This window comes from Epinephelus fuscoguttatus, linkage group LG16 (assembly GCF_011397635.1).
Source record: "Epinephelus fuscoguttatus linkage group LG16, E.fuscoguttatus.final_Chr_v1".
Taxonomy (NCBI): domain Eukaryota; kingdom Metazoa; phylum Chordata; class Actinopteri; order Perciformes; family Serranidae; genus Epinephelus; species Epinephelus fuscoguttatus.
Genome location: NC_064767.1, coordinates 30973927 through 30999340, shown reverse-complemented (window position 1 = coordinate 30999340; position 25414 = coordinate 30973927). Strand labels below are relative to the sequence as shown.

Below are 25414 nucleotides of genomic sequence, written 5' to 3'. Positions count from 1 at the left end.
AAAACAGCCTCCTTGAGAGGTTGCAGAAAATCATGTTAAAACTCATAAAAATAAAATCTGTGTTTTTTGTCACAACTTAGTTCAGAGGTAGCCCCAGGGGTATGGAGTAAAAGGACACGGACCCCTGTGTGAACATCTGCTCAGACTTGTCATCAGTGTAATTTGAGCACGGAATGGTAAAAAAAAAAAAAGGGGGGGATGGCCGAAGATCTAATAGAGACACGAACCTCTAGTCAGCCATAGTAGATGGCTGAAGCCCATTCCCTGGTAAATGGTTCCACTCCTCAGATAATGAAATCCCTGCCAAGTAAGATGTCAGTGTGTTGAAGAGGAGAGAAAAAGAGAGGAGCACTACTGAGAAACAAAGCCATAAGAGTAGAGAAGAGTGAAATGGAGTGTGTGCGAGAGACTTAGAGAATAAAGCGTTCAACCTGTAAGAGAAAGTGAGAAATAGTTGGACGAGAAGATAGCGGGAAAGGCAGAAAAGTGGAGGGAGGAAAAAGACAGAGAGTCTGTGGATTGATTTCCTCCGAGCCTCGGCCTGGCTGATTGTGCCTCTCCCTGGATGCAGGAGTGTTAAGGCGATTAAGATTACAAATTGTCAATTTAATTCCAGCGCCCAGCGTAATTGTTGGGATACCGCTCTCATCTCACTGGCCATAAATCTGCTGCACTCTCCTTAAAGAGCAATAATTGGGGAAGCGAGTGTAGCGAGGAGCCACTCTGCCCATCCAGCCAATGACTGAGGTTAATCACAAAGTATTAAACACCTAGTCAGCATCGCCCGAATAGCCACTACTAAACAGTCCTGCCGACCGTCGAACTGCACAAGATATCAGATGAGGACTTCCCAGAGGGCACTGTGAGAGGACATAGTGAGAAATCCAAGGTGGTGACTGTGAAAACCTTGAGTGACACATGGAAAGTGGATCTGAAAGAAATCGCCGGCCGCCTCCTCATTTTTTCGCCTCTAATTATCTTCGGGGTGGACTCGTTTGTCGTGCAATTGCAGGCAAAAATTCTTGATTTCAGCCTCTGCTGCAACCCCTGGACCGCTCCGCCTCTGCAATTACAGATAACCATTCACCTTCCAATAATAGGCAGGGAGAGGGATTCTTAACGTCCCCCTTTACGTTCAGTAATGGCTTAGCTAAAGGCAGTGACAGTCCCCACTTAGATAATGAGGCCAGAATGACAGCATAAAAGCACTTAAACACTGACTAATCTGAAATTAAAATCCCCGCGAGCCACACTTGAGACAAGTTGTGGGAGAAGGTCTGCAACCCGTCTCATGCACGAGGCCGCGAATGTAGGTCACATCTTATTCTGGCAGATATTCCGGTCCCTCCTGGCAGTGTATTTCTTTAAGCCTTGAATCATTTTGATGCCTTTAGAGGAAAGTATTAATGAGTTATAGTGACAGTTGCATGAGCTGTTAAGCACCTGAATACGGACGGCCTTTGTTCGATGAGGCCCTCCTGCCTCCCCACACACACACACACACACACACACACACACACACTGTAGTCACACCTTTCTCTCAGTCTCTGTCTTTCTGTCTGATACACACACACACTCACAAATCCAGCACAAAAACGAGATGTCATGAAGTTCCCCGTCTCAGCATCGCCGGGGGCTGTTTAGCCCAATAGCGCTCTGTAATCATCTCCCACGCAGCAGGTAATGTCAGCGAGCATCTGAGAGTAAGCTTATTCCACCAGAACTGTTTACAGAGGGAATTACAGAGGAGGACAGCGGGAAGATAATCTTTCCCCAAAGCTTCGCCTCGGAGCACTGAAAAAAGAAACAGAGAAGTGAACACGACTTTTGAAATTGTGACAAAAAAAAGCTTTTATTTTTTTCTATGTGATTATTTACTCAGGGTCTTTTCTTGAGAGGGAGCGATGAGTGGTTGCAGCAGGCAGCAGCCGTGGCCACCTGCATCCAGAGGACGAACACGATGTTGTCAGGGACGCAAAGAGCTCTGATCTCATCTCGCAATCTCTCTGACTCACGGAAAGAGACTTCAAACCCTGCCTTCAAGTCGCAGATTAGCACACGTTAGCCAGGGCCATTTGAACTGCGCTTCGACTTTGATTTGGAGCTTCGGCGGAATGAAAGAGACTGATGGCTCAAATTAAAGTGCGGCAGTTTGTGTGTCTGTATGTGTGTCCTCTCAATGTCAGTCAAAGTAGCCTTTAGTGCTCAGATTTTATTTAGGTCCAAAAGTGACAAACTCTATGTGACTGCAAAATAACCGTATGGAGCCGTATGGACAGTGCTGCCCGAATCACTTATTCAACCAGAGGGAAAACTTTCCGATCCCTAACTGCATCGACTCTGACCAAATGCAGAACAATAAAGCTGGAGCTGAATGGCATTATAATGGTGGCGGTGCACAAAGAGCTCAGCCTTCAGAAAGCTGCACTTATACAGTATTTAGAGACAGAGATGATAGATGGATGGAGGATGAAACATGGCCCTCTCCATCTCTCCGTTGCAATTACCAGGGCCAAGCTGAATCTCATCTGTCTGCCACAGAAGCACGGTGGCTGACCTTGCCTCTGCCCCCAAGTTATGCTTTCAGAATATCAGCAGGCGGAGGGAGGGGGATAAAAAAAATGATGAACCCGTTTTTACAAGGACGTTTCTAGATAGATGTATTTTTAACTCCCTGCAGGCTGAGGAGGGGTGCTGAAGGGGGTGCAGGAACTGCCCGTGATATTAGGCCTGAGTGAAGACACGTGGGCCCCAAGGGGCTTGATTGCAGATGACAAGGTTACACGACTTAGAGTCAACCTCTGCTACCTCCACTTAATCATTGTCTCTTGTGTCCTCGTCCCCGCAGACCTGTCCCCTCTGCATCCCGATTCCATCCAGCCTGCTGAGAAGAAAGCTTCCGGTCGGATCACAACGTCTCTTCTTAGGCTCCTAAAGCCTTCTTAACACCTGCCCTTGCCCGCGTAATTCACTGTCTCACATCCATTCTACCTTATCCCTGCACATTCACACATACTTTCACACCTTCGCCTCGTTCCCTCTACCTATAGTGAACGTAAGTGGCTGCAAGAGGTGAGAGCTCCCCCGTGATAACATACAGTAAGTAGGAGGTAATTATCGTCTGGATGGACCGCTGAAGGAGTGGAGGCATGTGGAGGTGTGGATGGAAGAGGGACGGAGGGATTTATTTTTAAACCCAGTGATGACAAAAAGAAGCCGACAGCTAGACTAGACAGAGCGGTCCTGCTCTTCATCAAACACTTGTCTCCTCTCATGACCCTCTCCAACTACGCATTTATCTGAGGGAGAAAACTGTGTTGACAAATCCTCTCGCTTGTTTTTTTTTCTTTTCTTACAGAATGTCATGGACTGTACTTTCTTTGTAAGCGATATTGTCCAAAATGCATTTGCACTGGCCTACAGAGATCCGGTTTTGCTGAAACATGTTGTGTCATCATGTTCCGTGGAAAGATATCAGCTTATAGTAAGACATTAATAAGGACTTTACTCAGGCCTGGTTCACATGTATACAGATGTATTTGAAACTGTAGTTTTTCCTCTGCATATTGTTCTTTCATTCACGTGCAGACTGCGTTTTGGATCATTGAAAACAGACCTGAGTGTGGTCTTTGGTAGTGTAAACACCAAAGATGCTCTATAACATAAGGTAACGCACTACAAATTGTGCCAATGGTTTGAAATGATATGCACTACCAGTCTCCTAATTGAGCATGCTCATCCCAACACCTCCTATAGAAGTGTTGTGAAGGTTGTGTGGATGGATGAAAGCAGACTCAAAACAGTACAACACTATACAAACCTAAAGCTTGCTCCTTAATTTGCAGCTTGTTTTTATCTGCTAGCTTTATATCTGCTATCCTAACCCAGTACAAGATCATATCAGTCTAATTACATTTTCTTTTCCCCCTTATTGTTAAATGATAACAATAATAGTATTATATAGCAAAGAAATAAAATTTTTATTTTAGTTTCAACTTATGCTTTAAATGTCTGTATATCTGGTTGGAAAGCAACGTCGGACTCAACAGCACTGCAGTGAAACTGGACCAGCACCAGAGAGGAGATTCTGTGCTGCCAGATCTCAAGAGAGTGAGAGACAGAGACAGGTCTCGAACAAAGTTAATTTTCTCATGATTTGTCTGTCTGAAAAATGCCATTTTAGTGTCAGAATGTTCGGAAGATTTGTGGATTGTGCAATATTTGCCTCTGTGACTGTGGGGCGAAGAAAATTGGTCACAATCTGTACTCATGCACACTTTTCCCATTTGAACGAATAGACACAGGACTGCTGCTAGTTTCCCAAAGGTGCGGGGCAGTGGTAAAACCCGCATGGCACAGATACAGGAAATTACTCTAAAGCAAGCCATCCCGGTTTATCAATGATCTCTGTAAACACTAACGCATCCTGATGTGTTCCCGACGAGGACTGTGTCATTAATGTAGGACGTAGTGATTGTTTTAGCAATACTCTATAACTTGCCAGCTGTACTGATGCAACCACTAACGTGACTAGCGTGCATGCTAGCAAGCTAGTCAGAGCCTGGGTAGTAATTGTGCACAGGGCCTTTTGACCTTCTAGGGTAAATGGCGTAGGCGGTAACTAAACCCAAACCTAAGTGTTCACCTGGAGATGCATGATAAACACAGGTGTGAATGGCGATGTGTCTCGGCTGTCCACTTGTTTTCAGATCACCAAAATGCACGCTAATACGCTAATTCGTGTAGGCTACATGTAAACAGGCGCATCTTCTTCTTTGAGTACTTTTAGGGTTACACAGCTACCTGTTGGTCTGGCATGGTCTTGACAGTGCTTTAGTTGTGTTTTCATTTGACCAAGATTTTATTTTATTTTGGAGTGCAGCGTGTGGACAGGAACATAGGAGGGAAAAAACTTGTTTTCACAAATACCCATGTACATGTGGAGCCCTACATAGACATTTTACCAAGGTACTGCTGATCTGAGGGCAGACATGTATGGCTGGCATGCACCTCTATTTGGTGTAGTTACCTTAAATGAGCTTTATGCCTTATTTAGAGCATATCTATGACTCAGAGGTTGTCCGCACACAGCTATTAACATAGAAGTGGTTGGAGCCAGCAGCTAGCCGCGAACAGTGCTAATGTAGCAGATAGAAAAATGACTGGAAATCATTTTTGTAGTTGTGATATGTGTCCCATTATAATATGTAATAATTCTACCAAAATCCTTTACTTGTTTTGTTCTTAAGTTATTCTGCTTGGTAGTGGGAGTACTGTAATTGTTTGTGTGACTGTGCCCTCTGCCGACTGTAAGTAGATTTCCCACGCTAATTCCGGCATCTCAACGGTCCAGAGAATTTTAACTTCTGATATTGATTTAATTGCACAAAGCATCTTATTAATGTAGAATGTTATTCGAGTAGATTATTTGATTAGTTTTCTGTTGGGCTGAGTAAACTAGCTAAACCATGTTTTTCCTGTGTGTATGTGCTGGTGTCCGCCATTTCATCTTCATCTTTCATCTATTGTTGTGAAGATAGATACCATGTTCCACAAATGTATTGTTTAATCTAGAGTTTCTATATGACGTGACTGTGATGCAGAATAGTTTTCCTGACAGTTGTTTTCATTGAATATGTATTTTTTTGTGTGTATGCTAAATAAAAACCCCCAAAATGAAGCCTGAATGAATAACAAATGTTCTTACTTTGTGTCCCAAATAACATGACAATCAACTGTACTGATAACACAACTGATTTTAGGCTTGGCTCATAATAACACCATTAAGTGAATAAATCACCTTGATGTATTTAACATCAAGTGCAGAGCAGCGGTGACGAGCTAGCCAGTGGTGTGCACAAATGGGGACTCACATGGACTAACATGCATGCACACAATAATGAGCAGAGAGGTAGCGAATGGTTGTTTGCTGCTTAATGCTCTGAATATCGTAGAGAGTTACTTTAACAGATTGGTTTTATATTTTACATACTACATAAAATATAACTGTATCTTAACACATCACAAAAATGCCATATGTGCAATGATCTCCCATCCAGTCTCCATGAGAGACATTTTTTGGTTGTCCATCTGACTGAACAGCTGCACTTTTATTTTAATCAATACAGCTGTCTAGACAGGTCACACAACAGCTCACATGTCTTTTCTATCATTTAATGGGTATTCAATGGAAGGAGCAGCATTGGTGGGGGCATGTCTCTTCAAGCACCAGTGAGACAAGGAAATCCAGTTAGAGTAACAGAGAAATGAGACTGAAGGCCTATTAGATGCCAAAGCACTGGGCAGTAGTTTATAATACTACGGGAGAGGATTTAACAACTTAGGGAGAGAAATGTTTACAGCAAGCCACAACTCTTTCAATATCATGTCACATCATGGTTTAAGCCGATGCATTTTCAGGTAATGTACTGTAATGCAGAGTGATACTATAGCTGAATGGATCTTTTTCAGAGCAGACATTTGGACTTGTCAAACACAGGTGTGTTAACATTATCTGTTGCATTGCATTGCAGTGATTACTGGGCCAGAACTGTGGTTTATGTCATTAGTTCCACCTGTGATTTTCCTGCCGTGGCAATTCAAAATGTCAGCTGTGAAAAACTATATTTAAAAAAAAAAAAAAAAAAAAAAAAAAATCAGATTAATTTGTTAGCAATGTAAAGTACAAAACAGACATATTTCTGACAGGGGGAAAAAAAGGATGTGTGGCGATGTACATCAAATAAACACGTCAGTCAGAGCTTATCTCGCTCTCTCCAGTTCACCCTCAATAACAGCAGAAGAGCCTTTTGTCTTTTCTATGTATAAACTCTGACAGACACAAGAAAAAAACAGCATGAGAGAGAAAGAACCGCCACTTTTAAGTCTTCAAGTATCTCAAATGGCAAGGTCGTTATTCATGGATGAAACACAACCATTAACATTTCTATTTCCTTCAAAAATCTTACGTCTCAATCACGCTTATCTGACTGCACAACCAATCGATCTTCTTAAAACTGAACTTGCAGACATTAATGAGACTGGGCTATTTTCTCCTCTCAAGAGCTGAATCTATGCACGCACCCAAGGAATCATACCACACTCGTTCTGGTTTTTCACTTTCTTTATATGCAAAAAGAGCTGTTATCAAAATTCCTATTCTCACATAGTCTTGTAAAGTCATAAAGCTGGATGAAGTAAAAGCAATGTGTAAAAATTAACATGCTGGACTTCTGTTTGCATCATTGCGATTAAAACCTTACTTTAATGTAATTAGGTAAATGTGTTTACATGAGCTGAGTATTAAACAGGCACTTCTGAAGCTCATTGATATTTGTCACATTACTGTGATATTAACAGCAAGTAATTGTCATCATTTGAGTACAGCCAATAATTAAACTATTATGTGTAGGTAAACACAGTCTGCCATTAACATTGTGTGTCACTGTGTTTTATCTCTCACTCACACATTTTCTCACTTTTTTCACTTTGTACTCACTGTCTCTCTGTTTTATTCAGACGCCGTCTGTCTGTCTGTCTCTCTTCCGCATCCATCCTCTCCTTTCTTTCCCCCTTTTTTCCATCAAAGGATCCATTTTCCATTAACAGGATTCCAGAGCTGTCGATGGTCCTTGACAGCCCAACTAAAAGTTCTTAAAGTAACCTGCTACTATTTCTCTTTCTACCTGGATCACTCACGTTTTCCCCAGTCTCTTTCCATTAGAGGCAGAACCTCAGACCACCTTTCACTCTCTCAGTTTTATTAAAAGAGGCTGCTATAAGTTTCCAAGGACAGTTCTGAGTGATGGATAAAGTGATACACTTTATTCAGTGTATTCTAATTGAAAGAGATATGCTCTTAAGACAAGTAGTGCTGTACATTCTTCATATTATCATCTAGAACAGTGGTTCCCAACCGGGTAGTCACGAAGCACTCTTGATTTTAAGGGGTGTAATTTTAATGTGTTATCTGTCAAAGTCTACAATGGAACAAATATGGGTCCCTCAAGAAAAAGGTTGGGAACCACTGATCGAGAAAAACTCAAAGTGTCCCACAGTGACAATGAATGGGAGACTGACTGGTTTTTATCATACATGTAAACAGTCAAACATCACATCCTGTTTCCACATTAAATCTTAGGATGCCTTTTAGCTAATAAAGTCTTTTGTAATGTGTAAATTGGTTGCTAGGAAATAACAATAGCATCATCCAATCAAAAGCATTCAACTATGTAAAAAGAAGTTACTGTAGTATCGCAATGTTGTAGCGTAACTGCATTAATATCAGTTCCATGCAGCCAAACGATATATTAAACTTCGTAAATGTACACTGAGAAATTTATGTGTCGGAGCTGATATTATTCATGCAGTGTACAATGAACCTGAAATTTAGAATTATGGACATACATGTAATTTTACATCATTATTAAACCTTCTGACCATAGTCTATATTAAGGGTGTAGGTTACCATATAGAACATGGGAAAATGTCCCTACAAATATTTGGGTGAACCTTTTAGTATTATCTTCATCCCACCAGCTCTGTGTATGAAAATATGGGACAAATCATCTTCATCGTATTAGGGATAGTGCATATTTTTCATATTTTTCAATACAAGACAAACCCATATTATGCATAAAGTCTAAAGTGTTTTCAGTTAGTTTCAGTATTCCAGCTCTGATGGAGAGCTGCGCACAGCTGCTTAACCTTTGTCTCGTCCAGGGAGAGTCCTAATGGCATTCTGTGTCTGTCAGGCAGTCTGAAGAAAATACTTCCACATCAGCACAGCAATAATGTAATGCACAGCGACTACAGGGCAGTTAGATTCTTGAAACAGTATGACTTTATTCACTTTAAATTATATTATATTATATGATCTGAATGTGCAGAATGTTGAACATGAGCAGAAATCTCTCTGAAACACATATGAGCTATTAAAGTCAGGGGTTTATAAATTAATTCAACTGAATTAATTTGTCATTGATATTAATAATGTGCCACATGAACATTTAAAGAGGTTATTTCCCAAACAAAAGACACAAAGGAGGAGGGAAAAGTAAAATATGCCGTCATGTGACATCAGTTGAGAAGTTGATCGACAAAAGAATAGATATTTGAAAGCAATACAGAATGCCCGAGAGCCATACTGCATTTTATTCTATTATAGCCTATTTTAATGTTATAATATACTAATATACTATATAATATACTTCATAAAATGAAGTGTTGATGCTCAAAGTTCCCTGGAGGAGACCATTTGCTCAATATGTATCCCTATTAATGCTGAAATGAAATCTGTGCACTCGTTCCATATTACCTATTTTATTTTTCAATCTAATCAAGTCACATATTAGCAAGCTAACATTAGCTTTGCTTGTTAGTTATACCTGGCAGTATGTGGATGTGAATTTTCAAACAACTAATCTCTAAATTAGAACTAGTTTTAATCTAATGATGCAAAAAATCTTGTGCAACAAAATGCAATCAGATATCACAGCTCTGCAATAGCCTTATGATGTTTGAATATTAGATTTGTATTGAGACCATTTTAGAAGTGTTTTTTAAGTTTGTTGTTATGTTGTACAGGCCTGCATTATTTTGTACAGTGATGTCCACTCTCCACTGTTTGCTGTATCTTCTTCAAGTTTTAAGAGAACGGTAGGATGTGGGTTAAGTTTAATTAAAAAGTGATCAATTATGCATTTGGAAACACAGATAGCCACAGATGCACCCCAGTGGTTTAGTCTCTTAAAACTCTAAACCAGTTTCAGTCATTTAATTTTAGATGAAAAGCTGTGTTCAAACTGTGTCCTGAACTCCCACTTATTGTAATGCTACACTTGAGCGCAACAAAAATACAGGGTTTCACTAAGATATTGTGCCGTGCTGTGTTTATTCTGTTATTTTGTCCACGAAATTCTGCCTTTGTATTTGCTTTAGCCTATAATGATGTTATCCAGGAGTGGTTTCTCAGTAATTCTGACTTGAACCAATACTGCCTACTAATTATATAATTGTGTACATCAATAAGTTAAAGCAAATAATTGTCAATTTCCACTTCAGCTGCAGAAAAAGAAAACAATGCACTTACTTGCTTTTTCAGTTCATCAATTATGTCTGGTAGCAGCGTCTCCTCCCTCCCCAGCACAGGTGTGGTCACGATAAAGTCTACGTCATGACCAAACTCCTTCCCCCTGGAGATAAAGATACAGCAGTGTTACCCACACACTGTGTCCAGGAAATAATGAAAAGAATTATCTTTCAGACACAGCCCTTAACTGATGAAAAGGGAAGGTGGCAGACGGAGCTATTAAAAGCACAGGCCATGCTAATGACATTGACTTTTTTCATTTTTCTAACAAGTAATTTGTCCGAAGTTGTTAAGTGTAAAAGCTCCGTTTTGTTGCCTCAGCTGTCAGGGCTTTAACTTTTATGAGAATCATCATTTTCTGCTTGGATCAGTTTCATAAAGCAGACCCATATGGAGCCTGACTGCGCTTACACAATGCATTTTCTCCGTCAGCACAACGGCACTGTAGGGTAAGTGATTATTAAATGATTATCAGGCAGGAACATATACAGTGAAAAGCTCAGCAGAGAACCATATGTGCCTGAGATATGTACACAAAAGGCATATCAAAGCTTGTGTCTGGAGTCAGCTTACTGAATCAATTACAACAAACAGATTTCACTCCTGTTAGTCGGGACAGTGATGTCTCTATTTCTGGAGATGCACCTTGAGATGATTGATGTCTAACAAATTATTTCAGTTGCCCTTTCAGTCAGTGGGTTGGTAATAGCAGGTTTATAGTATCAGGGTTGAGATTCAAGTTGTGTCTTCAGTGAAAACTCTGTCAGAGTGTGTAATGAGGAAAAGTAAAATGTGAATTTGCCACTAGGAGGCTGTGAGTTTCTAAGATCCCGAGGTGATATTCTGTTGGTCTGTGCTTCCTTGTTGCATCCTCATACTGTGGAGTAAATATATAATTAACCTAACCTGTACTTGATCTTGTTGCACAGTCCACTTGTATTAAACTTACGCTTCTTGAATTCATTATCCCATTAGTGACTGGCTTTCTGACTGAGATCAACAGTTAGCAAGCTAGTTAGCTAGATATTGAGACTGACTACTGCTGATACGCACTCGGCTGGCTAACTCGTTAATAGTGAGCCCGCCAGCTTCACCAACTGCAACAATGGCTGGTATTGTTTTTACCTTGTGAGTCTGTTTGTGTGTGTGTACATGTGTGTTGTCATAGCAAAATGTGGTCCCTTGAGACCAGGCTAGCCTTTACAAAATATGGGCAGGGGGACAACAAATATAATTCTAATTATTCATATTTACACGTGTTTTGCATCTACTCGGTGTTAAGACCTTATTTTCTTACTGGAGGAAAGGAAAGGTAGTTGCATGTTCATCCTGGGCTGAAAAAGTGCCCTCCAATGAGTGATTAGAGGAGAGTAAAACCAAACGCTGATTGAAGAAATGTCTGCAAGGTATTAATTAAATCATGAGATCAAATCACGAGTGAACAAATACAATTTTTTTCTACTTTTTTACTTTCACTCAATCTTGAGGGCTACTTTAATCAAACATTGGTCAAATTGTGTGCAGAACTGAAACAGAGTAAAGACCACATGGTTGTCACCTTACAGTTTTCCAGTCATACCCAATTTATGCAATTCCAAAGCTGTTTAGGGACTGTTTAGGATGTAGAAATGTTTAAATATTTGAAACCACTCTGAAAAATGGCATTGTCCTTTTTCCCTCACCAAAATTTAACATAACTTTGCAGCATTACTTTGCCCCCTCTCTGACGACATAGCATAACATGGTTGGTACCCATGGATGCCTTCGGTCCTCTAGTTTGATCTGATACTGTACCTGTGTCTGTAGCTTTAAAACTGAGCCCGATACAGCAGGTTTTATTTGCTCACATAACTCTGCCTCACTTCTCACCTTCAGCTCTGTCTGTCATACCTGGTGCTTCCTCACATTAATTTTCCAGACATTTGGCCATTGCCTCTCTGCTCCTTTTATTGTCTTGTTCTCTCTCTACGCTGGCTTTTCTTTTTGGAGCCCCTGATTTTTGATGAGGCACTTTGACTGAACTAGTCAGGCTGCAGTTCATCTCACGTGTTTACATTAGCAGCGCTTGTCTGTTTTGTGTATCATGCATCAGACCCCTGCTGTCAGATGGGTCATACCATTTCACAATACCTGCGGGGGGTGGGAGTATCAGATGGCACATTAAAAATGTGTTTTCATGATAAAAGATACATTTATTTATCCTGTAAATACATATAATTGATATAAGTCAACCACTGACCTTTAAAGTTTACGAGCTCTAAAATGTGCAGTTGTCACATTAGAAATAAACGAGGCATTGAGAGTGTTTTGAGTGGAAAACTTATGAAGTTACGCAATAAGTCATTTTCTGCCAGCATTCCTCTCTCGCCCTCTTTGCAACAACAGTGTTGCCTTTTGCTGTAATAATTTCTTCGTGTTCCTCATAGCTGGAAGGAGGCAGCATGCAGTCAGTCCATGATGTGCAGTAGAAGAGTCAAATGACACGCCAAATATCCCTTTTTATGGGACTGCACACTGAGCCTGAAGAAAAAAATCCAGGTTAACAAAACAAGTTGAGACCCATGGTATCCATTATCTCTGACTGGGGCTTTAGGCTTGTCAAGTCAGCTAAGGCAAAAAAGGAACCTGGCTATGTCGTACTTGCTTTGTGTTACATCCCTCTGTTCTTCAGATTGTCACACATGTGCACCTCCAGTTGACACAATTTCATTATAACATTTAGCCAAACCCCATAATTCTAACTGTGAGGTCATGTGTGCTTTTCTGCTTAAACCCAGATTCAGGCAAGTACAGTGTTGAAGTTTGCTAAGAAAGTCTCAGTAATTCAAATGAGCACAGGAACATGTATCTGGTAGTTAAGGATTCACTGGCTTTTATAGTTTGGTCAAGGAGGAGGAAGGCCAGTACTGGTGTTATGTGATCCCATTTACACTGTCAACCCCAATCCATCCATGACACAGGATTTTAATGTAAAGTCTACACAGATAACCCAGACTGTCAAAATGACATAAAAACTTAATGTTCACTTGACACAAAAACTCAACCCTTGAGAGCTTTACATAGTTTGTTTATGTTAAGTCAACAATTTTTGAGTTAATTTGGCTAAAATGTACTTCTGCCTCATTAGTTTAAGGCCAATAAACAACACAACCATTGTGCAGGTATTGTGGTGTTTTGGGGCTAAATGGATGGAGTTTCCCAACATGCCATGAGACAGTGGCTACGATTACATGATGGCTTCTCATTCGGAATGAAATGAATCTGAATGAAATCATTCGGAATTAAAGTATTTCCAGGTAGTTTACATGGGAAATATTCATTCCGAATGAGGGTTTACATGGGAGATCAGTTCAATCGCCTTTATTCAGGTCTGCGCAAGGTTTGGGGCGGGGAAGGTTTCTGATTGGATAGGGGGCGGGGCGGATGTTACGTGTTTACATTTACCGGAAGAAAACACTGTAGTCCTCACTCCGGATAACAAGATGCTTGACGACACCGTTCTTAGTGCCTTTTTCGGGTGTGTTTCGCTTATATTCTTAAAGCAGCAGTACGATAACAACCTTGTTCTGCTAATGCTTCATCTGTTGAGCAGGAGAAGGGAGGCAGAAGACCGTGCTGTGGTGAATGGAAACCAGTGAGTGCAACGAGTCCGACTGCTCTAGCTCAGCCCGTTGCTATGCAGCCCGTTGCTATGCAGCCCGTTGCTATGCGCGCTATATACGTCATCGCACCAGAAGGGCAAGGAAACGAGCATGCGCAGAAAGACCGGAATGAACTTAAAGAGGAATGAGTGTATACATGCACACAAAATTCTTTCATTCGGAATGACAAACGGAATAAACCACCCCCTTTAATCGGATTTAATTTTCAATCGGAATGACTATTTTTCAATCGGAATGACCATTTACATGACCACTTTTAATCAGAATGGCCGTTCATTCCGATTAAAAGTGGAATTAAACTGTCCATGTAAACGTACTGAATGTGTTTAAGGCCATAGGCCGAAGAAAATGGTGTTTAAATGTGTTCTAAATCCGTCACAGTGACCATTATGCAGTGATTTATGTTTATGTATTTCACAATGGTTCTAATGAGGTACTGTTAATGTTGTGGTAAAAGACATTTTGCATCATGATTTAGGTTGTAGACACAGTTAGTGACCTCCCGCCTGTGTGGATATTAGCATGCCTAAAGTAAAGTTGTGCTGAGGTAAAATAAAGCACTTCCTGGTTTGAAATTAATCTCTTTGCCTTATTTTTGCAGTGTAGAAACCCAAGCTAGCAACATTATAATAACATTGTTCAGTGAAATAGAAAAAAGGGTTGTAGTATGTGTACTCTATATTTTTATATTTATATCGCATAGAATTAAACGCTCAAACAACAGCAAAAAAATATGTTAAACTGACAACTGTCAGACAAGGGTCATGTGACGCATTTACTTTGTGTATAGTGTACTCAAAATTTTTATGTTACTGTATTGTACGACACTAAAAGATTTGAGTGCAAGCTGTTTCCAAAATAAATAGTCATCTCCAGAGGTTATAAAAGCATTAATCACTCTCTGGAGATCTTTGGGAGTGAGATAGCCCTGTACCTTGGCTAAAACTGGAAAAAGCTAGTTTTGACAGCCAAACTAATTTGCTTATCAAATTTGGTCTGTACTTTGGCGTTTAAATGAGAAAACAAGAAAATGGATGCCTACTAAAATGGTGGCAAACTCAGCTGAATTAGAAACTGCTGGGTGTAAATATGAGAGTGAATGTGTTTGTGAGCCCTGTGATTGACTGTCACCTGTCTAAAGTGTTTCCTCTCACTCAGTGCATTCTGGGCTGCAGAATGACTCAAAAAGCAGTCGGATGGAATGATGAAAACAAAACAGTGGCTTCCTGTGAATACAGTAACCCACTAAAACAACCTCATATTGCGGCTTTTTCCACAGTCATGACAGTGAGAACAATGCAGACACAAACACACCACCCATGAATGCTGCTGAAGTTGCCCCCTCAAATGACAGAAGCTTTCCCCCGCCAGGCTGTGGCCTCAGATTTGGCCTACACCGGTGCTACCTGCTAAAAGGCCAGGCATCATTTCAAACTGTTCGTTACTCAACACCCACTGACACACACGCACTCGCAAACCTTTTGATAAACAATAGGCGAAATCATGTGCACTAAAGTGCCAGCAAGGCGAAATGAAAACGAATGATGGTGGCGATATGGCTGCAAAGAAGCCTCGGTTGCCGCGAGCCTCCGTGTTTGATCTCTCCTCGCCGCCTCTAACAAATGAGTGACGGCAGCAAGAGAGAGGAACATTAAAGGAGGCTGTGAATGGCTTGTGGGAAAGCTTCGAAAGGTCACCGCAGCTAATTCAGGGAGCAAGGAAGTATTAGAAAACAGCTATTAGAGCTCCACAAGGCATGATAATGTTAATGGTTAGCGTTAGTGGCAGAGAGCATGTACCCCTGTGGCATTAACAGAATGAGTGCCTGGCTTCACTCAGGTTCACTCAGCAGATGCTGCTTTAGTCACAGTCATTTAATTTGCACTCTGACTGTATGTAATTTATTCTCTTTCTAAAATAATAGAAGGTGTGGGAGTGCTCACTTTTACGCTTGTGTTTACACTCAGTGGTATTTATGTAGGTCTTTATGTGAAAAGTTGACACTTCTTTAATGAGTTGACTGGTAGGACACAGCTATTTGAGACTGCATCACAGATTTTCCATCTGCTGAATGAGCAACTTTCCCTCCGAACCTTCCGACGCTCTTAATTGGCAGGGCTGAGATTCCACAACACTTCCAGCTCGTGCAGCGCGCTCAAGTTGTTAAGTGAATCTCACTGCTGGCCTCTGCTGCGCTGGCAAAACTCACTCGAGTGCACTGCATAGATGTGTGCCATGAATAGCTAAAAAACCTAAGCGGGCGAGGGACAGAGTTATCATCAGCATAAATTCAGAGCACCTCCAATCAGAGCTTAAAAACAACTTGATTTTATCCAAGCCTGGGAAACATGGGAATTGGTGTTTATTTGAGGAGAAGACACCGTGGCGTTACGCTTTTTCAGCTCCCTCCTGATTGCACTGGAGCATCAGTATGTGTTGAGTCTGTGCACCTCCTCTAGTCAGCGGAAAAGTAGACGACAGCACGTCAGGCACATTCTCTCCAGGAAAGAGGGTGTTTTTTCTTCTTCTCTGCCTCTAATGGTGCACCTTCAGAACGTTGTTTTTATTCAGCATTAGGCATCCACTCCTGCTCAGCGGGAGATATGGCTGGGGAGGTTTCGGCTGAAAATATTAGCTTTGATGGGCTGTTAACACACTGTGCACAGTAACATCGCCAGTGTTTCTTTAAATTAAGTGCAACAAAAGAGCAGAGCAGTTGGATTTAGCCAGTCTACTATTTTATTGCGTGAGGGAAAATGTTAAATTATTAATCCTTTCAGCACAAAGCCTATAAAATATACATAGTTATTTACAAATTTGTGTGGACGACACGGCGACATGTATAAATAATACAGATGTGGGAAGTGTTGCTGCTGCTGGAAATTTCACAGAATGCATTTATCTGCAGGAAGGAGAGTTGGGCAGCAGTCAAAAGTGGCTGGTCAGGGAAAAGAAACAGGTTTGTGCGCACTGATGCGTCACTTCACCTTGTATCTCTCTTGCCATCTGAAGTTTCTTGCTAACACAGAAAAACAAGGTGATAATCAGGAAGATATAACAAGAAAAAGCACTAAGTGCGAAGCGTATATGGGCTATACCTCATGATCAGACAGCTTGTTTTGCTTTCTCCCCCTGCGAGCTGATAATAGAGTTGGTTTTAAAAGTCATGACACCCTGAACTAAACTGATAAGGATTACTTATCTCTGTGGTTGTTCGAGGGAAACAATGGAGCGGGACTCAGCCCCTGTTTGAGGATTTGAGAGCAGACACCATCGGGCCCCTCATCAGTGTCACTTTGAGTCGTATTCCAGACAATCTGATGTTAAATAAGATCCACAGCAGGGACTTGCTGGCTTCACGCTAAAATAAATACACACTCCGCTGACACCGTGTGAGCCTTTCACACGCAGTGGTGGTAGAAGCTGTATTTTCAAGCCTAATCTATTTTTAATCCTCCCCCCAACAAAACCGCTTTAAGACTCGTCACCCGCCTTCCACAGCTGTCCTTTCAATAAGGCTAATGTCAGTGGCATCAACAAATCCTCGCCATGCTGTTTCCCTCTGAAGTGGGTGACAGCTTGAGTTTACTGGAGCGCGGCGTGTATTCCATGAAACTTTTGGGAGCTGAGTTGTTTCTTTGTGTGTATGTTATACAGAGATGAAAGATTTGCCAGAGCCGAGTACATCTATTTAAAGAGGTATATAGTATATGTGCTTCTCCATTTTTGACAAGGGCTATCGGTTGGAAAGATGAAGCTAATAAGAGACTACATCACGCTGGAAATTATAGGTAATTAAATCGAGCTTTGACAGGACTTTAGTAGGAACATTTTCAAATATGTCACACTGGAGAGAATTAGTGGGTTATTAGCGTTGCTGTTGGCATCTTAGAGAGCATGTGAACTATTTTGGTGTAATAGGCCTTATAACACCTCCCGCTGTGTTTAAACCATGTCTGGAGAATCTGCTTTTCAGCAAGATAAAGGTAAATGACTTACTTACTGACTGATAACGTACAAGTCATCGTTCTTCAATTATAGCTCCGCGTGATTCCAATTAGGTCTCACGTAATACTCCCCACGCCTGCACCAAATATGAGAGGAGGTAAATGTGTGTGCTTCATCTCCCTGAGTTTGAAGCCATAAAAGCTTCCTCACAGGCCCCCTTTACGCTTCACAGCCGACTCCTGGACCATAAATCTTGCGCTGTTCCTCCCCTTCATTCTTGATGTTAACTATCCATGATGCTCTAATCACTTTCCTCATCTCTTTTACCACATTATCCCCTTGAGGAGCAGTTATTTACATAATCAGATATCATTCCAGCTGTCATTTATCCTTTTGAAGATAAGAGATATTGGATCTATTTTTTCTTGTGCTGTTTGATATCATCTTTACTTAAGAAAGTTGTAACTGTTGAGACTAATTTAATATACACCACAGTCCAGGCTTTAAACACAGGACAGGACTAGCATTACCTGGGGAATTCATGACATAGACACCACCCCACCACGTCTGCGTTTTGTGGGGCATAAACCCAGGTAGTAAAGACACTGGACACAGGTCTGGATTGTCTGTTTATTAATACTTTTAAAGGTGTGGTCGGATTAATGTGTGCCAGTCAGGGCTAGTTTGGATAACTTTCAAAATAAAATGATAATCTTAATTCTTGATCAGAGGTAGAGAAAAGGCACAGAGAAAAACCTCCAATCACATGCTGATTTGCATGGGACTAATTATGACATGACCTCTGTGTTCAACAAAATATGGCAGGTATTTGGAATTCTTCCTTGCCAAATTATGAACATGGCAGATTTGCACAGGATTAAGATCACAGACAACCTCAGCAACTTTTTCAAATAGTAGAAATTCCCAGTTAATATTTCTGTGCAAATAGGGCTTTAGTTGCACATGAAAGTGGAAACACTTAAACACTAAGGTTTAGCAGCCATGCCTGGTTTGGTAGGACCAGTAGCTTATGGTGGCATTAGTTAAAGCAAACTTTAGGTAAATATTGCTGTATAATACACATTATTGAGTCAATCCGCTGACTGTATAGCCGTGTTCCAAACAGTGCTGGACAGTAATACATTACATAGTAATACTACAGTATTGTGATTTCTTTCTTTTTTTTAAGTGGTGTGTAATGAGTAGTTTAAGCAAATAATCAGGCTACATTATAGTTACCAGTCACACTCTGTGACCTTGACCATTTGGAGCTCAACTGTTTGCTGTTTCACTGTGAGTCTGATTAGAGGTTGATTTCAGGTTGGTCTCCCTGCTGTTTTTAGCTGGCTTGTTAACATTATCCCCTGCTAAGAATCACCTGACTTTTTTTAAAGATGGACGGTGCATGGACAGCAGCTTCACTGTGAGGACAGTAGGGCCGTAACGGTACATGTATTTGTGTTGAACCGTTCAGTACGCGACTTTCGGTTCGGCACGACCCTGTACTGAATTATTGGGCGCAGGATATTATTTTATTTTATTTTGTTTTATTTTCATTCCGTTTTTGCTAGCCGAACCATTTATAAGATCAAGTTCCCCGACGGACATAATTGAGTGACGGACCGAGTCCCGTAAATCTCCGCTTTCACTTTGTGCAGCGCATTCTCGCATTTTGACAACATGGCAAGTGAGCCTGACAAACTTGAAGACCCATCCGCAAACCTTAAGTCCTCCGTTTGGGAACACTTTGGTTTCAGGGCAAAATACGAAGATGGAAATAAACAAGTGGACAAGACAAAAGCCAACACTGTCAACACTGCAGAACAGCGGTCGGGTATGTACTTGGAAACACGTCTAACATGCTAACGCATCTAAAGCGACACCACCCGAGTTTGAACGTTAACCGGCACGACTAGAAAAAGCAATCTGGTGCAAACTACGATATCGTCGTCATTTAAAAAGAAAGAGCGTTTCCCTGACCATTCTGATCGCGCTAAAGAAATAACCAACGCCATTTGGAGTTGAGTAAAACTGTTTAAGCTGCACTTTAGATATAAGCATGTTTTGTTTACTGCACTTTAACAAAGTGGGAAAGCTAAGTAAGTTCCTAGTAAAACTGAATTTGAGCAGGCTTTATAGCTGACCAGCTGCACTATACTTTTTATTTTAATTGAGTAAAACTGTTAAAGCAGAAATGTATATTTATATTTTTCATTCAAAAAATGTGTTAAAAAACAGCAGGATTTTATTTTTCACTTTTATATTTCTATTTTCATTCAAACAATGTGAAAAAGCAGGATTATATTTGTTTCATTCAAAAACTGTGTAAAAAGACTTAACTGCTGTGGTGGTATGTTTTAATAAGGTTACCAATAAGTAAAAGATATTTAATAGTTGTCTATTTTTTTCATTACTGTACCAAAAAAAAAACCGAACCGTGACTTGTGTAACGAGGTACGTACCGAACCGAGATTTTTGTGTACCGTTACACCCCTAGAGGACAGACCTTAGAGTGCTGTGGGCAGTCACTGGTGTTAGCTTATTGCTAAACTTGCTGCTTTTTAAACTGCAATTCCTTGTTTTTTTGGTTTGGTTTTTATATGGTTTAAGAATAAGTCACAGTGATGTCACCCACTGGTTTGTGGACTCCCGTGTTGAAGCTTTGAGTTTAGCATTTTGGCCATCTTGGATTTTGGAAACTGTTAGAGCTAAAACTAACGCTAGCTGCTTGCTAGGTTATCACAGTGCATTTACAGCTATGGTTAACTGTGATAATGCTAATGCTAATTTTCACAAGCAAAGAAACGGCTTTAAACCATTAAAACAGACTGTACTTCCTGGAAAAACTACACATTCATCTCAAAGGGTCTTTTACTACAACAACAAGACAAGACTTTTAAATGCTACAATTAACTTTGATGAACTGAAAACATACTGAAATAACCAAGGCTGTGCCCTAGCCTAGAATCTGTGAATCTGGGGGCCAAGGTTACATTGCCTAACTAACAGCATCATAGCAACTTAATTATGTGTTACTTTAAGCCTTAATAAAATTTGAACAGGTGATTCATATAAAAATGCAACCTTCAAACAGTTGTCATGAATGTTGACCAGGCTGTAAACATGTTTATTTATGCTATAAAGCTGGACGTTTGAACCTGGGTGTTTATAGGGATTCTTGGAGTTAGCCTCAAGTGGCCATTAGAGGAACTGCAGATTTTGACACTTGCACGTTGGCTTCAGTTTTAAGGTTGCTGCTTGCTTATACAATCATTGTTATAAAACAGTAAATTATGCTGATTTGTTATACACAAACTGCAAAAAAACAATATACTAAAAAGGTTAGCATGTCCTGTTAGTACAAAATTAAATTAGTATGTAGTATGAAATGGCATGCAGCTTATGACAGATCTCCACTTGCGCTACAGTTTAAATAGCTTAGCATTTTAGGTTCTGGTAAATTGTTGCTAAGTGTCACTTGCCACAGTGGTCATTGTTTAGTAGAAGCTGCTTTGACGCACTTTAAAATTCAATCTATTTTCTTTTTTTTTTTTTTTTTTTACCATACTTTGATAAACAGGAATATGTTAGAATACAATGAAGAGAGAAAAGGGAAACTTTCATATGTTTTTCAGAGAAAAAAGATAACTCTGCCTGGCAACATGTAATGTTTGTAGCCTGGGCACTATTAAAGACCATCAGCTAAGCTGTGGCAGCTCTGTCACCCCTGTTGAGAGGCAAGCGCCTGTCCTTACTGCCAGACTGCTTTTGAATTATTTACCGCACACGCCACTGGTTATGGCTGGATTTTTACAACACCACAGAGCAGAGTGCTCCACGCTTACTCAGGCACAAAGCACCGCACATAAAAAAAAATATAATAAAAAAAAAGAGCAGCACAAAGAGGTGGCAACAGAGGGAGGCACCGGCTGTGAGCAAATAGTTGCACTCAGTAGGTAGCTTTACAAGAGCACTCACCATGCATTCTGAGATTGACAATTTCAATTTCAACAACAAGTAGAAAAGTTTAACGTCTTAATGTAAATGCAATACTATGACTGGAATGACCTGTGTGATTCAGTTTTTTATGATTGAGAACAAAGAGACCGTGATCATGTACACATTTGATCTACTAATTCATCCCAACTGCAGAATGCATCTCTAATGCTTCTATGCAATGCAATCAGTGTAACTTGTTTTGTGTAACTGCACTTAATAAGTTTGCACACCTCTTGAGACTTTTCTAATATCTTTGCTTTCCCCTGTGCATAACCAAAATGATTTTAACAACAGTTGAAAACAGGAAAAAATTCAGGATAGTAAGTGTTGCTCTTATTCAACTCCCATATCACCACTGAGAGAAGGAGACAAGTCATGTACCTGCGAAAGCCACCTGTCAGTGCAAGCATGGCGGCCGGTGTGATCGCATGGACAGCTTCGTCAATAATGTTCCTCAGGGATCGGGCCTCTGCTTTACTGACAGCCCTGGAGATGTCTTCATAATGCAGAAAACCTGTAGGGAAAAGCCCACGTGGTTATTAGTCTGGGAGCCAGCCATCAATCATATCCATTTGCTCTGGAGAAGTGGCAAGTCAGGGTGAATTAAAAGTAAGGTAAAATGTGATATGTTCTGCTGGCTGATAGAAGGTGACTAGCAGTGCACGGCTGCTGCAGACACAAGAGGATTACAGCCACTGTAGATACTGAGCTAAATCATGATTGATGGATGGATGGGTATCTTGTTGATTTCATCCATCTCACTTTGTATTTTCTCACTTGATTCTCTTTTTCTTCGCTTAGAACAGCCGGAGCTGCACTGTCAATTAATTACAAAATCTTCAATGACATTTCTGTCTGGGCTGCAATAAAATAAATGGGATAATTCATGGTTCTGCTTTTTTGAGATTTACAGAATACAGTGGAGAGATCAGGGTTCAAACACATTTTCCATGTCAAAAAGCGGCATTATTTCTCTGCACGGAGTGGAGACTGCAGTGTTCCGAATGATGGATTATGACTAGTTTGATGAAGATGTCTGTCAGCATAATACATCATCGGATGGAGTTTCAAACTGAATGGGAACCTGCGAGCAGCCTAATATAATGTTTTGAATTACCACCTCATGCAGTGCTACAGTATATGCATCCAGCCTCATCCTGAGCTGCAGAGGAAGCACACAAATGAAAAAGCTGCATATTCAGTACTTCCCTTTGAGACATTTAACCACGTACATTAAAAGCTCTGTGGGATTTGTATCAGTGACAACAATTGAGGCTGATGTCATCTACATGTCTGGATGCTCCTACAGTATATTGCTGTATTCCTGTTCACTCAGCTATTTCGCTCAGATTTGAGCATTGCATCACCTCAGAGAATAATCACTGCAGATATGCTCTAAACTATAACTTTTTGTACTGCTCCTCCTTAAGGTTTCCATCCTGTTTTTTTTAACTAAGTCATTTTCTGTTGGTTTTTAGCTCTTAAAATGGCATTGTCAGTCTGGCAGTAAGTCCACAAATTTGGTCTGAAATATCTCAACACCTATTTGATGGACTGCTATAAAAATTGGTACAGGCATTCAAGGTTTCCAGAGAATTTAGCCTATTGACTCCTGACCTTTCCTGCAGCACCACAAGGTTGCTGTTCTTTGGTTCACTGAGTGAAATGTCTACATAACTTCTGGATGGATGCAGTTTGGTGCAGATGTTCCCAGTCTTTGTGAACTTTGTTGATCCCCGCAAATATCATGTACTGCTGTCATCAGGTCAAACTTTTAGATAGTCAAATACTAAAGTTTATGAAAAAATACACATTGTTATCAGCCTTAGCTGTACTTTGTGCAAATAGGCAAATGTGAGCATGGGAATGCTTTTACTTTAGCAGGAATTTGTCCAAATTGGAATTTTGACCATATGAAATTAAGGGATCACCGAAGTGATTACAGTTCATCTTGAGGGGAACATGAATGTACCAAAATTCATGGCAATTGATCCAGTAGTTATCAAGACAGCTCACTAAAAAATCATATAGCCTATTTCAATCTCCTGGTGGTGTATTTTGCTTTCATTTACCAGTGGGGCTATGGGAAAAATCAGTAGGTTTCATCCTCTGGGGACCATGATTTTTTGTAAGTCATCCAGCAGTTAAAATACTGAAGTCTGGACCAAAGTGATGGACCAACCAACAACCATATCACAGTTTGATTTTCTCTTAAAGTCAGTTTACACCTGACATCATAATGTCATGTGAAGTGAGATCAGATCACAAGTGGTTACTTGAGATGCACGAGGACACATTCTGTCCTCGTGCATCTCAAGTGACCACTTGTGATCTGATCTCACTTCCTCGTTCTATATGCAAAACAATATGGGAATCATTCCATTCACTATCATTAGGAGACTGCAGGAGTGTGAGCTTCACATCGAGGGCAATTGGTAAGAACCTACTGGCACACAGTGATAGGGCTAACTGTCTGCATTGCATGGCTAATGTTAATAATAATAATAATAATAATAATGTGTCATGCGGAATTTATACTTCTGCGTTGAATTGATGCTGTAGCTACAGCGTAGACTTCATGTCAACACAGAGCCTACGCCGTAACCTGACGTGCACCTCCCGAGAAATGTAACTACACATTGCGGCAACGCACACCTCCTGTCTATTTCTGTAAACTGAAACCATCTCCCTCAGTGGAAACAAAGCTTTTATTTACTTTGATTTCACAGATAAGAAACAATAAATTGTGAGGACAATAAAGCCTCCACTAAAATAACATTTTAAGTCTTGTGTGTAATTTATCCTTCAGGGATTTATACTTCGGGATTTATCCTGGCTTCATATGAGCAGGAAAAGAGGAAATCTCCACTTGTCGGCCGCTAGGCTAATTTATACAATGTCAAATGCCATAGGCTTGTGCTAATAACGTTAGCATGTTATATTAGTTTGGAAAAGCTGTTAAGTATAAGACAGTTGTTTTGTCCCTGAACCTTGTGAGTTGTAATGGAGCCAAATTATGTACCATTATCTTTGAGGGAAAAGGAAAAGATCGCTAGCTGCTAGGTTAATTTATACAATACAAATGCCATAGGCTTGTGCTAATAACGTTAGCATGTTGTATTTGTGGGGAAAATGTGTCCAGATAAAGACAAGTGTTTGTCTGTGAATGCCACGAGTTACAGTGAAGCCAATTTGGGTACTTGTGTTTGAAACTGTCTCTATTAAGCCATATTTAATGTGTATTTTGTATGTGTTTTGAATCAACTAAACGTTACAGCACTTCACGGAAACCCCACTGACGACTAGTGTTTTGAAAGTGTAACTGCAGAGTGACACAGACACACCACCGCACAAGTATAAATGCTCACAGTGGCGTAGGCGACGTGCGTAGGCTACAGCATAGGGTCTGCCGCACAACTATAAATCTCTCTTCAATGTGAGTTTGTCGGGATGGATTAACAGCTGCTGCTGTGTTCTTGTGATAAGTGGGCAGATGCTGAGGTGTTCCAGAGACCGTCCTTTAGCACTGCATCTCACCTGTGTAATGGCAGCAACAGAAAGTTTTCATATCCAGCAGGGAGCCGGATAAGCAAGGACCTCAGCTGAGTAAACGGTCCTTCAATCTGGCCAGACACACATTAGCATACACAATGCTAAATAAAAAAATAATATTGCCATATGCACCCCAAACCATCTCCAAATGTGATCTGAGTGA

At 40.6% G+C, this 25414-nt stretch overlaps 1 protein-coding gene across 1 annotated transcript in view; it reads right to left on the bottom strand.

Annotated features, from left to right (window-relative positions):
- The window catches only part of dntt (deoxynucleotidyltransferase, terminal), a 121376-nt gene that overhangs the window by 58134 nt on the left and 37828 nt on the right, over nucleotides 1-25414 (bottom strand). The window contains exons 7-8 of the mRNA XM_049600469.1: nucleotides 22081-22213; nucleotides 10091-10193 (exon numbers count right to left, since the gene is read on the bottom strand). Coding sequence (XP_049456426.1) covers nucleotides 10091-10193; nucleotides 22081-22213 — 236 coding nt within the window. The remainder of the gene's footprint in view (nucleotides 1-10090; nucleotides 10194-22080; nucleotides 22214-25414) is intronic.